Source organism: Bufo bufo, chromosome 9, assembly GCF_905171765.1.
Source record: "Bufo bufo chromosome 9, aBufBuf1.1, whole genome shotgun sequence".
Classification (NCBI taxonomy): domain Eukaryota; kingdom Metazoa; phylum Chordata; class Amphibia; order Anura; family Bufonidae; genus Bufo; species Bufo bufo.
This window is the reverse complement of record NC_053397.1, coordinates 28,020,951-28,038,124: the sequence shown is the minus strand read 5'-3', so window position 1 is coordinate 28,038,124 and position 17,174 is coordinate 28,020,951. Positions and strand designations below refer to the sequence as shown.

At 49.1% G+C, this 17,174-nt stretch overlaps 1 protein-coding gene across 2 annotated transcripts in view; it reads left to right on the top strand.

Annotated features, from left to right (window-relative positions):
• The window catches only part of ATXN7 (ataxin 7), a 120,837-nt gene that overhangs the window by 31,212 nt on the left and 72,451 nt on the right, over window positions 1-17,174 (top strand). The window contains exons 1-3 of one of the 2 annotated variants that reach the window (XM_040408619.1): window positions 11,259-11,401; window positions 11,562-11,759; window positions 11,845-11,907. In XM_040408619.1, the coding sequence (XP_040264553.1) occupies window positions 11,570-11,759; window positions 11,845-11,907 (253 nt within the window). In that variant the 5' untranslated portion in view covers window positions 11,259-11,401; window positions 11,562-11,569. Of the gene's footprint in view, window positions 1-11,258; window positions 11,402-11,561; window positions 11,760-11,844; window positions 11,908-17,174 lie in introns of those variants that run through there. The other variant, XM_040408620.1, reaches the window with a different exon arrangement.

The following is a 17,174-nucleotide window of genomic DNA, read 5'->3' as shown; positions in this document are numbered from 1 at the left end:
AAAATACCGCAGCATGCTGAGGTATTTTCTCCGTCCAAAATTCCGGAACACTCGCCGGAATGCCGGATCCATTAATTTCCATTGAAATGTATTAGTGCTGGATCCAGCATTAAAATTGCCGCATTGACTGATCCGGTCTTCAGGTCCGCGCATGCGCAGACCTTTAAAAATGTGAAAATAATAAATACCGGAAGCGTTTTCCCGGATGACACCGGAGAGATGGATCCGGTATTTCAATGCATTTGTCAGACAGATCCGCATCCGTCTACAATTGATATCCGTTTGCATATGGATTTCCGTATGCGACAGAACTGCCTGCCAGATCCTTACAATGCAAGTGTGAAAGTGCCCTAAGGAAGCACACCTCCCCTAATACCAGTCACACAGGGTGTTTCTTAAAGGCATAGTCCAGTAAGAAGACGTTCGCCCTTATCCATAGGAGAAGGGACACCAATCAGATTGGTGGTGGGGGGGTTGACTGTTGAGAATGGGGTGCACAATACCCCAAAAGGATTGGAGCGGCTATTTCTGGCAGTCCCATAGAGATGAATGGAGTGGGGGTGCGCTTCAATCATTTTGCAGGTGCGGGGCCGCCATTCTCACGTTTAATGTAGAGGGGGGTCCCAGTGATTGCATAATCACCTATCTAATGGTTATCCCCTAACCGGTGGATAGAGAATGAATTCTTGTTACCGGAATTCATCTGCCCATACACATAAGATGGGTGATATGTCCCTGATTTTTATTTTATATATTTTTTTTCATATTTTTTTTCCACCATTCAGTTTATGTTCTGTGTGAATGTGTTGTACTCTGTGCTTTTCCAGGTCCTTACCGTGTATTATTAGGTGCACGTCACAGGCCTGTCGTGTTTTTTCTTCTTCTTCTTCTTCTTCTTAGAATTAGGGTAGCGTAAACCATTGTGGTGAGATGATGTTGCCAGGCAACCAAGACTTTGCATAAAAAAAAAAATAGGTTCATTCAGTTTAAATATTTCCTATCATGTGCAACATTGTAGTTTCTGGAGAGCCTGCTCCCTAATAGACGCCCCTGTGATGAGAAGGGCGCTGCAGCAACTCCGTCTCTAGCTAATAGCGAGCGGGATTTCAAGGATGGTTCCGGCATTGCGGTATATTTTAATGCTGGATCCGGCACATTTCAATGTAAATTAATGTCGGATCCGGTATTTTGGACGGAGATAATACTGTAGCATGCTGCAGTATTTCCTCCGTCCAAAACGCTGTTCAGTGACTGAACTGAAGACATCCTGATGCGTCCTGAACGGATTGCTCTCCATTCAGAATGCATTAGGATAAAACTGATCAGTTCTTTTCCGGCATTGAGCCCCTAGGACGGAACTCAACACCGGAAAAGAAAAACGCTAGTGTGAAAGTACCCTTAGGCCTCTTGCACATGACCGTATGGCTTTTTCAGTATTTTGCGGTCCGCAAGAAACGGATCCGCAAAAAATACGGATGACGTCCGTGTGCATTATTGTGTTTTTGCGGAACGGAACAGCTGGCCCCTAATAGAACAGTACTATCCTTGTCCATTATGCGGAACGGAATTGCGGACCCATTCATTTCTATGGGGCCACACCATGTGCGGCCCGAATCCGGAATTGCGGACAAGATTAGGCATTTTCCATTAAGTGCCGGCGATGTGTGGTCCGCAAAATGCGGAACGTACATTGCTAGTGTCCGTGTTTTGCGGATCCGCAAAAAGCACACGGACGTGTGAATGGACCCTTACAGGAAGCTGCAGCCCCATAAAAAAGGCAATGAAAAGTCCACATTGCAGTTCAGTATCCCGGCTGCCATATTCCATATTATCTGCTGCCTCCGACCTAAACATTTTTAGACTGCTGCTTAATAAACAATAGAAGTGAAAAAAATAGCCATGGGGGGGGGGGTTGGAAGGCCCTCTAATAAATCATTACAGCTTCCTAGACTTTCACTTTAAAGAGTAACTCTGCCCATAGAGGACGTTTTCAGAGAATTGCTTTCCCATCTGGGACATTTATGGCATATTGTTGGGATCTGCCATAAATGTCAGGCTATGTTCACATGGGCAGAATCGGCAGCAGAATACACAGGACCAGAATCGTAAGTCACTGCTTCAGCGGTAACCTGTCCCTTATCGAGCGGTTTCCAAATCGGCTACTGAAAATAATCTACCATTTATACAAAGAGTGAACATGGTCGAGTGTTTTACACTGAAGTCAATGGGCAACTGTTGATGGGGGTTTTGAATATGGACTCGGCAGTGGAAAATGACCATTTTTCATGTCCTCTAAGGGAACGTTCACATGTGCGGCAGCGGATCCAGCAGAGAGCAGCCTGCCGCATTTTGCCAGATCTGGCATTGACAGATTCTACGGTCCATCGCCGGATCCGGCAAAACTGCATTGACTATAATGGGGTCTAACGGGTACTTTCACACTAGCGTTTTTCTTTTCCGGTATTGAGTTCCGTCATAGGGGTTCAATACCGGAAAAAAACTGATCAGTTTTATCCTAATGCATTCTGAATGGAGAGAAATCCGTTCAGGATGCATCAGTTCAGTCCCTCTTACGTTTTTTGGCTGGAGAAAATACCGCAGCATGCTGCAGTTTTCTCTCCGGCCAAAAATCCTGAACACTTGCCGAAATGCCGGCATGCGCAGACCTTTAAAAATGCAAAAAAAATAATAATTACCCGAGTCACTTTTGCGGATGACACCGGAGAGACAGATCCAGTATTTCAATGCATTTGTCAGACGGATCCTGATCCGTCTGACAAATGCCATCTGTTTGCGTCAGGATTGCCGGATCTTCCTGCCGGAATCCTCTGCCGCAAGTGTAAAAGTGGCCTTATTTAGTCCTGGTATCCTATTGACTGGCTGTCCAAGCTGGAGTGGTTCAGATATTAAGGGAGAGCGAGTGCTGAGGTCCTAGTGCAGGGGTAGGCAACCTCCAGCAGTCCAGCTGTTGTGAAACTACAACTCCCAGCATGCATGCTTCCTCTGCTCTTCTCAGAACTCTCACAGAAAAGAATGGAGCATGCTGGGAATGTTAGTTTCACAACAACTGGAGTGCCGAAGGTTGCTGACCCCCTGTCCTAGTGCATACATATAGGGGGTCATTTATTAAGACCAGCGTCCCTTGCGCTGGCGGTGGATGCACCAAATTTATGTAGAGGCGCCGGCCTTTACATTACTTCAGCAGTAGAGGCGCCGGCCTTTACATTACTTCGGCAGTGGAGGCGCCGGCCTCTACATTACTTCGGCAGTGGAGGCGCCGGCCTCTACATTACTTCGGCAGTGGAGGCGCCGGCCTCTACATTACTCCGGCAGTAGAGGCGCCGGCCTCTACATTACTCCGGCAGTAGAGGCGCCGGCCTCTACATTACTCCGGCAGTAGAGGCGCCGGCCTCTACATTACTCCGGCAGTAGAGGCGCCGGCCTCTACATTACTCCGGCAGTAGAGGCGCCGGCCTCTACATTACTCCGGCAGTAGAGGCGCCGGCCTCTACATTACTCCGGCAGTAGAGGCGCCGGCCTCTACATTACTTCGGCAGTAGAGGCGCCGGCCTCTACATTACTCCGGCAGTAGAGGCGCCGGCCTCTACATTACTTTGGCACATCCACCACAGGTCTAAATGTAGGACAGCTTCCTTGCTGGATTAAATTTAGACTATTTTCTACGCCTAAAACAGGCCTAGAAAATGATAAATGAGACACAACACCCCTTTTTTTTAGACCTGAAAAGTCGGAGATTGAGGCGCAAATAACCCTTTGTGCCACAATCTGCAACAGATATACCCCAGTTTTCAGGTGTATATCACTTAGTAAATGACCCCCATAGTGCATACAGTCGCTAGGTGTATATGGTGAGCGGGATCTCGGTACAGTCCCCACCATGGACAGCACATCTGCAGGCACAAACGCAAGCGAAAAGGCAAAACGATCAGAAAATAGCATGAAAGGTTTATTTCACATGATGACAGTTTACCGTAGGACGCTCTCTATACTGAGACGTTCCTCACGGCGGCGTCTCCGCCCGTATCTAATGATCCCTCGATGGGAGTGACGTCACAGAAGTGACGTTGGTGGACTGACACAAAAAGACCCTCACCGGACAGAAATAGCATCTTCAAGTGCGGATTATGATAGATTATAAATAGGAGATGAGGCGGATCTGATAGCGGGGGCCGTGTCTCATCGCTGCTGATTCAAGGCTGTGTGCACAGAGGCTATTTCTGCAGCATCACAGTCATCATAGTGAAAGTGATGATGTCACCGGAGCAGACGCTAGAATAATTCAAGGGGGAGTCCTTAACCCTACCCGCTAAGTAACGGCAGAGGCGGCCGGCAAGGTGACGGTGAGACCAGATCCGTCCTGCAGCATCTGAGGTCTGTGACTGACTGCTTCTGCAAGAAGAGATGACACAGTGGCGCAATTTGCAATGCCGCTGATCTCCGTATAAGGGTCAATTCAGACGAGCGCGTCCAGTGCGGAAAAGTGGGAGCGTGATTTCCCGTTACGGACACTGCTCCTTTCAGAGGATCGCATGGCATTATGATGGTTTCTAATGCTGTGTGTCTTGGCCTGACCTTACGCCTCATGCACAGGACCGTATGTATTTTGTGGTCCAAATATTGCGGATCCACAAAATACACATACCATTCGTGTTGCATCTGCATAATTTGCAGACCCATTGACTTCAATGGGCCCCGTGGTTCATATTTTGGGTTCAAGTATAGGACATGTTCTATCTTTTTGGGGAATGGACATACAGTTGCAGTGAGCACAGGGATCATCCACATGCTTTCCGTATCTGTATATCTGGTCCACAAAAAGATAGAATATGTCTGCAAAATGCAGACCATTAACCCATTGAAGTCTGTGGGTCCGCAAAGAAAAAAAAAAAAGCATGTGGCACATGGACCGCAAAAATGTATGCGGTCGTATGCATGAAGCGTAATTCAGTAGATGCAAGGTCAGGCAGAGGCACACAGCATTATAAGGCCTCATGAAAACGACCGTATCCGTATCGCAAAACACAAATACCAGCCTTGTGCTCCCCGCACTTTCCCGTTCTGCAGGTAGAACTGCCTATTGATGTCTGCAATACGGACAAGAATAGGACATGTTCTATCGTTTTTTGCGGAGCCGTGAACGGACATACAGATGCGGAAAGTACACGGTGTGCTGTCCACATCTTTTGCAGCTCCATAGAAATGAATGGGTCCGCATCCCATCAGATGCCGACAAAAAATTGGTGGAGTGCATGAGGCGTAAATCATTATAATGTCGTGCAGTCCTGTGAAAGGAGCAGCGTCCATAATGGGAAATCACAGACGTCTCGTCTACGTGGTTAGATATGCTAGTGACATGTATGTGTGTACAGTGTATATAAGGTACCGGTTATGTATGTGTATACTGGTGAGATGTGTGTACTATGTATATACAGTGTGTCCCAGATTTACTAATGTGTCTGTGTGCCAAAAATCTGTCTAAAAAGTGGCACAGTTTGGAGGATCTAGGGTTTCTACACTTTTTACTGGTGCACAGTGTATGTATGTGTGTTTACTGGTGCACAGTGTATGCATGTGTTGTGTATGTGTATACCGGTGCACAGTGTATGTATGTGTGTATACTGGTGCACAATGTATGCGTGTGTTGTGTGTATACTGGTGCACAGTGTATGTATGTATGTGTGTTTACTGGTGCACAGTGTATGTATGTGTGTTTACTGGTGCACAATGTATGCGTGTGTTGTGTGTATACTGGTGCACAGTGTATATATGTGTGTATACTGGTGCACAGTGTATGTATATATGTGTGTATACTGGTGCACAGTGTATGTATATATGTGTGTATACTGGTGCACAGTGTATGTATATATGTGTGTATACTGGTGCACAGTGTATGTATATATGTGTGTATACTGGTGCACAGTGTATGTATATATGTGTGTATACTGGTGCACAGTGTATGTATATATGTGTGTATACTGGTGCACAGTGTATGTATATATGTGTGTATACTGGTGCACAGTGTATGTATATATGTGTGTATACTGGTGCACAGTGTATGTATATATGTGTGTATACTGGTGCACAGTGTATGTATATATGTGTGTATACTGGTGCACAGTGTATGTATATATGTGTGTATACTGGTGCACAGTGTATGTATATATGTGTGTATACTGGTGCACAGTGTATGTATATATGTGTGTATACTGGTGCACAGTGTATGTATGTGTGTACTGGTGCACAGTGTATGTATGTGTGTATACTGGTGCACAGTGTATGTATATATGTGTGTATACTGGTGCACAGTGTATGTATATATGTGTGTATACTGGTGCACAGTGTATGTATATATGTGTGTATACTGGTGCACAGTGTATGTATATATGTGTGTATACTGGTGCACAGTGTATGTATATATGTGTGTATACTGGTGCACAGTGTATGTATATATGTGTGTATACTGGTGCACAGTGTATGTATATATGTGTGTATACTGGTGCACAGTGTATGTATATATGTGTGTATACTGGTGCACAGTGTATGTATACTTACATACTACGTTGTATGTGTATATATACATTGGGTGTCATTTATCAAACTGGTGTAAAGTAGAATGAGCTTAGTTGCCCATAGCAACCAAACAGATTCCCCCTTTCATTTTCCAAAATGAAAGGTGGAATCTGGTTGCTATGGGCAACTAAGACAGTTTTACTTTACACCAGTTTGATAAATGACCCCCATTGTGTGTGGGCTGTATATGTATATAGGTTGTGTGTACTGTTAACATATTTATGGTATGTGATGTGTATATACATGGTATGTACATTATGACTATATAGGTTGTGTGTATGGTATGTCTATAACGTTGATTTGTACAGTATGTGTGTATACCAGTGACATATGTGCTGTATGTGTATATATCTTGTGTGTACTGTATTTATCTAGGTTGTGTGTACCGGTGACGTGTACAGTAGGTGTGCTGTATATGTTGTGTATCCCGGTGACATGTGAGTTGTATGTGTGTGTATAGGTTGTGTATACCAATATATGTGCTGTATGTGTACCTATGACATGTGTGTGATCTGTATGTGTATATACAGGTGACGTGTGTAATCTGAATGTATATATACTAGTGACGTGTGTGTGACATCTGTAGGTGTATATATACCGCTGACTTGTGTGTGATCTATGTGTATACACCGGTGACATGTGTGTGATCTATGTGTATACACCGGTGACATGTGTGTGTGATCTATGTGTATACACCGGTGACATGTGTGTGATCTATGTGTATACACCGGTGACATGTGTGTGATCTATGTGTATACACCGGTGACATGTGTGTGATCTATGTGTATACACCGGTGACATGTGTGTGATCTATGTGTATACACCGGTGACATGTGTGTGATCTATGTGTATACACCGGTGACATGTGTGTGATCTATGTGTATACACCGGTGACATGTGTGTCATCTGTGTATATACCGGTGAGGTGTGTGATCTGTATGTATATACCAGTGTGTTCTCTGTATATATACCGGTGTGCTCTCTGTATATATACCGGTGTGCTCTCTGTATATATACCGGTGTGCTCTCTGTATATATACCGGTGTGCTCTCTGTGTATATACCGGTGTGCTCTCTGTATATATACCGGTGTGCTCTCTGTATATACAGGGAGTGCAGAATTATTAGGCAAGTTGTATTTTTGAGGATTAATTTTATTATTGAACAACAACCATGTTCTCAATGAACCAAAAAAACTCATTAATATCAAAGCTGAATATTTTTGGAAGTAGTTTTTAGTTTGTTTTTAGTTTTAGCTATTTTAGGGGGATATCTGTGTGTGCAGGTGACTATTACTGTGCATAATTATTAGGCAACTTAACAAAAAACAAATATATACCCATTTCAATTATTTATTTTTACCAGTGAAACCAATATAACATCTCAACATTCACAAATATACATTTCTAACATTCAAAAACAAAACAAAAACAAATCAGTGACCAATATAGCCACCTTTCTTTGCAAGGACACTCAAAAGCCTGCCATCCATGGATTCTGTCAGTGTTTTGATCTGTTCACCATCAACATTGCGTGCAGCAGCAACCACAGCCTCCCAGACACTGTTCAGAGAGGTGTACTGTTTTCCCTCCTTGTAAATCTCACATTTAATGATGGACCACAGGTTCTCAATGGGGTTCAGATCAGGTGAACAAGGAGGCCATGTCATTAGATTTTCTTCTTTTATACCCTTTCTTGCCAGCCACGCTGTGGAGTACTTGGACGCGTGTGATGGAGCATTGTCCTGCATGAAAATCATGTTTTTCTTGAAGGATGCAGACTTCTTCCTGTACCACTGCTTAAAGAAGGTGTCTTCCAGAAACTGGCAGTAGGACTGGGAGTTGAGCTTGACTCCATCCTCAACCCGAAAAGGCCCCACAAGCTCATCTTTGATGATACCAGCCCAAACCAGTACTCCACCTCCACCTTGCTGGCGTCTGAGTCGGACTGGAGCTCTCTGCCCTTTACCAATCCAGCCACGGGCCCCTCCATCTGGCCCATCAAGACTCACTCTCATTTCATCAGTCCATAAAACCTTAGAAAAATCAGTCTTGAGATATTTCTTGGCCCAGTCTTGACGTTTCAGCTTGTGTGTCTTGTTCAGTGGTGGTCGTCTTTCAGCCTTTCTTACCTTGGCCATGTCTCTGAGTATTGCACACCTTGTGCTTTTGGGCACTCCAGTGATGTTGCAGCTCTGAAATATGGCCAATCTGGTGGCAAGTGGCATCTTGGCAGCTGCACGCTTGACTTTTCTCAGTTCATGGGCAGTTATTTTGCGCCTTGGTTTTTCCACACGCTTCTTGCGACCCTGTTGACTATTTTGAATGAAACGCTTGATTGTTCGATGATCACGCTTCAGAAGCTTTGCAATTTTAAGAGTGCTGCATCCCTCTGCAAGATATCTCACTATTTTTGACTTTTCCGAGCCTGTCAAGTCCTTCTTTTGACCCATTTTGCCAAAGGAAAGGAAGTTGCCTAATAATTATGCACACCTAATATAGGGTGTTGATGTCATTAGACCACACCCCTTCTCATTACAGAGATGCACATCACCTAATATGCTTAATTGGTAGTAGGCTTTCGAGCCTATACAGCTTGGAGTAAGACAACATGCATAAAGAGGATGATGTGGTCAAAATACTCATTTGCCTAATAATTCTGCACGCAGTGTATACCGGTGTGCTCTCTGTGTATACCGGTGTGTTCTCTGTGTATATACCGGTGTGCTCTCGGTGTATATACCGGTGTGCTCTCGGTGTATATACCGGTGTGCTCTCGGTGTATATACCGGTGTGCTCTCGGTGTATATACCGGTGTGCTCTCGGTGTATATACCGGTGTGCTCTCGGTGTATATACCGGTGTGCTCTCGGTGTATATACCGGTGTGCTCTCGGTGTATATACCGGTGTGCTCTCGGTGTATATACCGGTGTGCTCTCGGTGTATATACCGGTGTGCTCTCGGTGTATATACCGGTGTGCTCTCGGTGTATATACCGGTGTGCTCTCGGTGTATATACCGGTGTGCTCTCGGTGTATATACCGGTGTGCTCTCGGTGTATATACCGGTGTGCTCTCGGTGTATATACCGGTGTGCTCTCGGTGTATATACCGGTGTGCTCTCGGTGTATATACCGGTGTGCTCTCGGTGTATATACCGGTGTGCTCTCGGTGTATATACCGGTGTGCTCTCGGTGTATATACCGGTGTGCTCTCGGTGTATATACCGGTGTGCTCTCGGTGTATATACCGGTGTGCTCTCGGTGTATATACCGGTGATGCGTGTGATCTGTATATACCGGTGTGTGATCTGTGTATATATTGGTGCTCTCTGTATATACCGGTGTGTTCTCTGTATATATACCGGTGATGCATGTGATCTGTATATATACCGGTGCTCTCTGTATATATACCGGTGTGTGATCTGTATATATACCGGTGTGTGATCTGTATATATACCGATGTGCTCTCTGTGTATATACCGGTGATGCGTGTGATCTGTATATATACCGGTGTGCTCTCTGTGTATATACCGGTGTGCTCTCTCGGTGTATATACCGGTGTGCTCTCTGTGTATATACCGGTGTGCTCTCTGTGTATATACCGGTGTGTTCTCTGTATATATACCGGTGTGTTCTCTGTATATATACCGGTGTGTTCTCTGTATATATACCGGTGTGCTCTCTGTATATATACCGGTGTGCTCTCTGTATATATACCGGTGTGCTCTCTGTGTATATATATACCGGTGTGCTCTCTGTATATATACCGGTGTGCTCTCTGTATATATACCGGTGTGCTCTCTGTATATATACCGGTGAGCTCTCTGTATATATACCGGTGATGCGTGTGATCTGTATATACCGGTGCTCTCGGTATATATACCGGTGTGTGTGCTCTCGGTATATATACCGGTGTGTGTGCTCTCTGTATATATACCGGTGTGTGTGCTCTCTGTATATATACCGGTGTGTGCTCTCTGTATATATACCGGTGTGTGCTCTCTGTATATATACCGGTGTTTTCTCTCTGTATATATACCGGTGTGCTCTCTGTATATATACCGGTGTGTTCTCTGTATATACCGGTGTGCTCTCTGTATATACCGGTGCTCTCGGTATATACCGGTGTTTTCTCTGTATATACCGGTGTTTTCTCGGTATATACCGGTGTTTTCTCGGTAAATACCGGTGTTCTCGGTGTATATACCGGTGATGCGTGTGATCCGTATATATACCGGTGTGCTCTCTGTATATATACCGGTGTGATCTCTGTATATATACCGGTGTGCTCTCTGTGTATATACCGATGTGCTCTCTGTATATATACCGGTGTGCTCTCTGTGTATATACCGGTGTTTTCTCTCTGTATATATACCGGTGTTCTCGGTGTATATACCGGTGATGCGTGTGATCTGTATATATACCGGTGTTTTCTCGGTATATACCGGTGTGCTCTCTCTGTATATATACCGGTGTGCTCTCGGTATATACCGGTGTTTTCTCTCGGTGTATATATACCGGTGTTTTCTCGGTATATACCGGTGTGCTCTCGGTGTATATACCGGTGATGCGTGTGATCTGTCAGCCGCCGTCCTCCCTCCTCCTCCTCCCCCGTGTGTGTAATGTGTGTGCGGGAAGTTCCTGTCAGGAGGGCGGGGGCTGGGAGGGACGAGCCGGGTGAAGGAAGACCTGTAATTCCGCTCTGGCCTCCGGAATCCCCGGCAGGGTCACACGGGGGATATTGGGGGTCGTGATGACGCGCTGTGGGCCCCTGGGGGCCGGAACCCTCACCTAACAGCCGGCACTGAGCGGTAACCGGGGGCAGAGCGGTGGGAGGGGGCGCTGCATGTCTCCGCCGCAGGCAGTGGCGCCGTACACCACACGTGTTTAACCCCTTTGTTGCCGGGGGGGACCCCGGAGCCGCCCCTCTTCTTCCTCGGCGTCACTCACCACTTTCTTCTTACATTGTAGCAAAAAGAATGTCGGAGCGGCCCGAGGATGACGTCAGAGGGGAGCAGCGCAGAGCGGGGGCCCGGCCGCAGCAACGGCGGCAGCAGCAGCAGCAGCAGCAGCAAGGGGACAGCTCGATGGCGGCCCTGCCCAGTCCCAGAGCCCTGCTGGGGCAGCCCTGGGCGCACTGGCTGGAGGCTGCCCGGCTGCAGCACGACGGTGAGTGTATGGTGCTGGGGGGAGGGGGCTCCCGGCTGTCCCGACCGTCCCGACCACTGACCCGCTCCCCTCTGCATCTCCACAGAGACCGAGGAAAGTTACAAGGAGAGCGACAAGAAGCGAGAAGCCATGAGACTCAGCAAGGAGGGTGAGTGAGGGCTGCCCCCTGTCAGGACCCCCTGCATCTGTGTGTGCCCCCTGTCAGGACCCCCTACACCTGTGTGTACCCGGCTCTGTACTGTCAGGACCCCCTACATCTGTGTGTACCCCCTGTCAGGACCCCCCTACACCTGTGTGTACCCGGCTCTGTACTGTCAGGACCCCCTACATCTGTGTGTACCCCCTGTCAGGACCCCCCTACACCTGTGTGTACACCCTGTCAGGACCCCCCTACACCTGTGTGTACCCGGCACTGTACTGTCAGGACCCCCCTACATCTGTGTGTACCGGCTCTGTACTGTCAGGACCCCCTACATCTGTGTGTACCGGCTCTGTACCCCCTGTCAGGACCCCCTACACCTGTGTGTACCGGCTCTGTACCCCCTGTCAGGACCCCCTACATCTGTGTGTACCCGGCTCTGTACTGTCAGGACCCCCTACATCTGTGTGTACCCCCTGTCAGGACCCCCCTACACCTGTGTGTACCCGGCTCTGTACTGTCAGGACCCCCTACATCTGTGTGTGCCCCCTGTCAGGACCCCCCTACACCTGTGTGTACCCGGCTCTGTACTGTCAGGACCCCCTACATCTGTGTGTACCCCCTGTCAGGACCCCCTACATCTGTGTGTACCCCCTGTCAGGACCCCCCTACACCTGTGTGTACCCGGCTCTGTACTGTCAGGACCCCCTACACCTGTGTGTACCCCCTGTCAGGACCCCCTACACCTGTGTGTACCCGGCTCTGTACTGTCAGGACCCCCTACACCTGTGTGTGCCCCCTTTCAGGACCCCCCTACATCTGTGTGTACCCGGCTCTGTACTGTCAGGACCCCCTACATCTGTGTGTACCCCCTGTCAGGACCCCCTACACCTGTGTGTACCCCCTGTCAGGACCCCCCTACACCTGTGTGTACCCGGCTCTGTACTGTCAGGACCCCCCTACACCTGTGTGTACCCCCTGTCAGGACCCCCCTACACCTGTGTGTACCCCCTGTCAGGACCCCCCTACACCTGTGTGTACCCGGCTCTGTACTGTCAGGACCCCCCTACACCTGTGTGTACCCCCTGTCAGGACCCCCCTACACCTGTGTGTACCCGGCTCTGTACTGTCAGGACCCCCTACATCTGTGTGTACCCCCTGTCAGGACCCCCTACATCTGTGTGCAACCCCCTGTCAGGACCCCCCTACACCTGTGTGTACCCGGCTCTGTACTGTCAGGACCCCCTACATCTGTGTGTACCCCCTGTCAGGACCCCCTACATCTGTGTGTACCTGGCTCTGTACTGTCAGGACCCCCCTACACCTGTGTGTACCCCCTGTCAGGACCCCCCTACATCTATGTGTACCCGGCTCTGTACTGTCAGGACCCCCCTACACCTGTGTGTACCCCCTGTCAGGACCCCCCTACACCTGTGTGTACCCGGCTCTGTACTGTCAGGACCCCCTACATCTGTGTGTACCCCCTGTCAGGACCCCCTACATCTGTGTGTACCCCCTGTCAGGACCCCCTACATCTGTGTGCAACCCCCTGTCAGGACCCCCCTACACCTGTGTGTACCCGGCTCTGTACTGTCAGGACCCCCTACATCTGTGTGTACCCCCTGTCAGGACCCCCTACATCTGTGTGTACCTGGCTCTGTACTGTCAGGACCCCCCTACACCTGTGTGTACCCCCTGTCAGGACCCCCCTACATCTATGTGTACCCGGCTCTGTACTGTCAGGACCCCCCTACACCTGTGTGTACCCCCTGTCAGGACCCCCCTACACCTGTGTGTACCCGGCTCTGTACTGTCAGGACCCCCCTACACCTGTGTGTGCCCCCTTTCAGGACCCCCCTACATCTGTGTGTACCCGGCTCTGTACTGTCAGGACCCCCTACATCTGTGTGTACCCCCTGTCAGGACCCCCTACACCTGTGTGTACCCCCTGTCAGGACCCCCCTACACCTGTGTGTACCCGGCTCTGTACTGTCAGGACCCCCCTACACCTGTGTGTACCCCCTGTCAGGACCCCCCTACACCTGTGTGTACCCGGCTCTGTACTGTCAGGACCCCCTACATCTGTGTGTACCCCCTGTCAGGACCCCCTACATCTGTGTGCAACCCCCTGTCAGGACCCCCCTACACCTGTGTGTACCCGGCTCTGTACTGTCAGGACCCCCTACATCTGTGTGTACCCCCTGTCAGGACCCCCTACATCTGTGTGTACCTGGCTCTGTACTGTCAGGACCCCCCTACACCTGTGTGTACCCCCTGTCAGGACCCCCCTACATCTATGTGTACCCGGCTCTGTACTGTCAGGACCCCCCTACACCTGTGTGTACCCCCTGTCAGGACCCCCCTACACCTGTGTGTACCCGGCTCTGTACTGTCAGGACCCCCTACATCTGTGTGTACCCCCTGTCAGGACCCCCCTACACCTGTGTGTACCCGGCTCTGTACTGTCAGGACCCCCTACATCTGTGTGTACCCCCTGTCAGGACCCCCCTACATCTATGTGTACCCGGCTCTGTACTGTCAGGACCCCCTACACCTGTGTGTACCCCCTGTCAGTACCCCCCTACACCTGTGTGTACCCGGCTCTGTACTGTCAGGACCCCCCTACACCTGTGTGTACCCCCTGTCAGGACCCCCCTACACCTGTGTGTACCCGGCTCTGTACTGTCAGGACCCCCCTACACCTGTGTGTACCCCCTGTCAGGACCCCCCTACACCTGTGTGTACCCGGCTCTGTACTGTCAGGACCCCCTACATCTGTGTGTACCCCCTGTCAGGACCCCCTACATCTGTGTGTACCCGGCTCTGTACTGTCAGGACCCCCCTACACCTGTGTGTGCCCCTGTCAGGACCCCCTACATCTGTGTGTACCCGGCTCTGTACTTTCAGGACCCCCCTACACCTGTGTGTACCCCCTGTCAGGACCCCCCTACATCTATGTGTACCCAACTCTGTACTGTCAGGACCCCCTACACCTGTGTGTACCCGGCTCTGTACTGTCAGGACCCCTACATCTTTGTGTACCCGGCTCTGTACTGTCAGGACCCCCTACACCTGTGTGTACCCCCTGTCAGGACCCCCTACATCTGTGTGTACCCAACTCTGTACTGTCAGGACCCCTTACAACTGTGTATCCCACCTCCATACTATCAGAGCTGCTACACCTGTGTATATGCACCTGTATACTGTCAGCTCCCCCTACACCTGTGTATACGCACCTGTATACTGTCAGCTCCCTCTACACCTGTGTATACGCACCTGTATACTGTCAGCTCCCCCTACACCTGTGTATACGCACCTGTATACTGTCAGCTCCCCCTACACCTGTGTATACGCACCTGTATACTGTCAGCTCCCCCTACACCTGTGTATACGCACCTGTATACTGTCAGCTCCCCCTACACCTGTGTATACGCACCTGTATACTGTCAGCTCCCCCTACACCTGTGTATACGCACCTGTATACTGTCAGCTCCCCCTACACCTGTGTATACGCACCTGTATACTGTCAGCTCCCCCTACACCTGTGTATACGCACCTGTATACTGTCAGCTCCCCCTACACCTGTGTATACGCACCTGTATACTGTCAGCTCCCCCTACACCTGTGTATACGCACCTGTATACTGTCAGCTCCCCCTACACCTGTGTATACGCACCTGTATACTGTCAGCTCCCCCTACACCTGTGTATACGCACCTGTATACTGTCAGCTCCCCCTACACCTGTGTATACGCACCTGTATACTGTCAGCTCCCCCTACACCTGTGTATACGCACCTGTATACTGTCAGCTCCCCCTACACCTGTGTATACGCACCTGTATACTGTCAGCTCCCCCTACACCTGTGTATACGCACCTGTATACTGTCAGCTCCCCCTATACCTGTGTATACGCACCTGTATACTGTCAGGACCCTGTACACCTGCCCCCCCCCCCCTCCCCTCCATATGCACCAGAACTGCATTAACTCCACCCTCCGCAGGGACCCTCTACACCCCCCCCCCCCCCCCCCGTGCCCCCGTTTCTATCTTGCGCTTTATGGGATTTGCTTGGCGACAATACAATCGGTTCTTTTGGCTATAAACATTAATTTCACTGGAAGCTTCTGTGGTCACCTATCAGGTCGATCTACCTACAGGAAATCTTACATGTACCACTGCGCAGGCGGCGGAAATCTTCTGCCCAGTCAGGTTTTAGTTGAGCAGACACGTGACGCTGAAAAGTTTTGTGGTTACGGTGTTTCATTAGGCCCCTTTCACACGGGCGAGTATTCCGCCCGGATGCGATGCGTGAGTTGAACGCATTGCACCCGCACTGAATACTGACCCATTCATTCCTATGGGGCTGTGCACACGAGCGGTGATTTTCACGCATCACTTGTGCGTTGCGTGAAAATCGCAGCATGCTCCTCTTTGTGCGTTTTTCACGTAACGCAGGCCCCATAGAAATGAATGGGGTTGCGTGAAAATCGCAAGCATCCGCAAGCAAGTGCGGATGCGGTGCGATTTTCACGCACGGTTGCTAGGAGACGATCGGGATGGGGACCCGATCATTATTATTTTCCCTTATAACATGGTTATAAGGGAAAATAATAGCATTCTGAATACAGAATGCATAGTACAATAGCGCTGGAGGGGTTAAAAAAATAATTAAAAAAAATTAAACTCCCCTTAATCCACTTGCTCGCGCAGCCGGCATCTCTTCTGTCTCCTTCTTTGCTGATTGCAGGAAAAGGACCATGGTAAAAGATCATGTGACGGACCATGTGATGACCGGAGTGACGTCACCACAGGTCCTTTTCCTGCAATCAGCAAAGAAGGAGACAGAAGAGATGCCGGCTGCGCGAGCAAGGGGATTAAGGGGAGTTTAATTATTTATTTATTTTTTTAACCCCTCCAGCGCTATTGTACTATGCATTCTGTATTCAGAATGTATTATTTTCCCTTATAACATGGTTATAAGGGGAAATAATACAATCTACAGAACACCTATCCCAAGCCCGAAATTCTGCGAAGAAGTTCGGGTTTGGGTACCAAACATGCGCGATTTTTCTCACGCGAGTGCAAAACGCATTACAATGTTTTGCACTCGCGTGGAAAAATCGAGCGTGTTCCCGCAACGCCCATGTGAAAGAGGCCTTAGTGTTGCCTCCTGTAAATGGTTTGTGTGCTGTAAGTCGTCCGAGAGTCAAAATGTCACCTGGAAAGAGAAGTCATTGAAGAGACCTTTTGGGGTATGTTCACACTAGGATTTCTG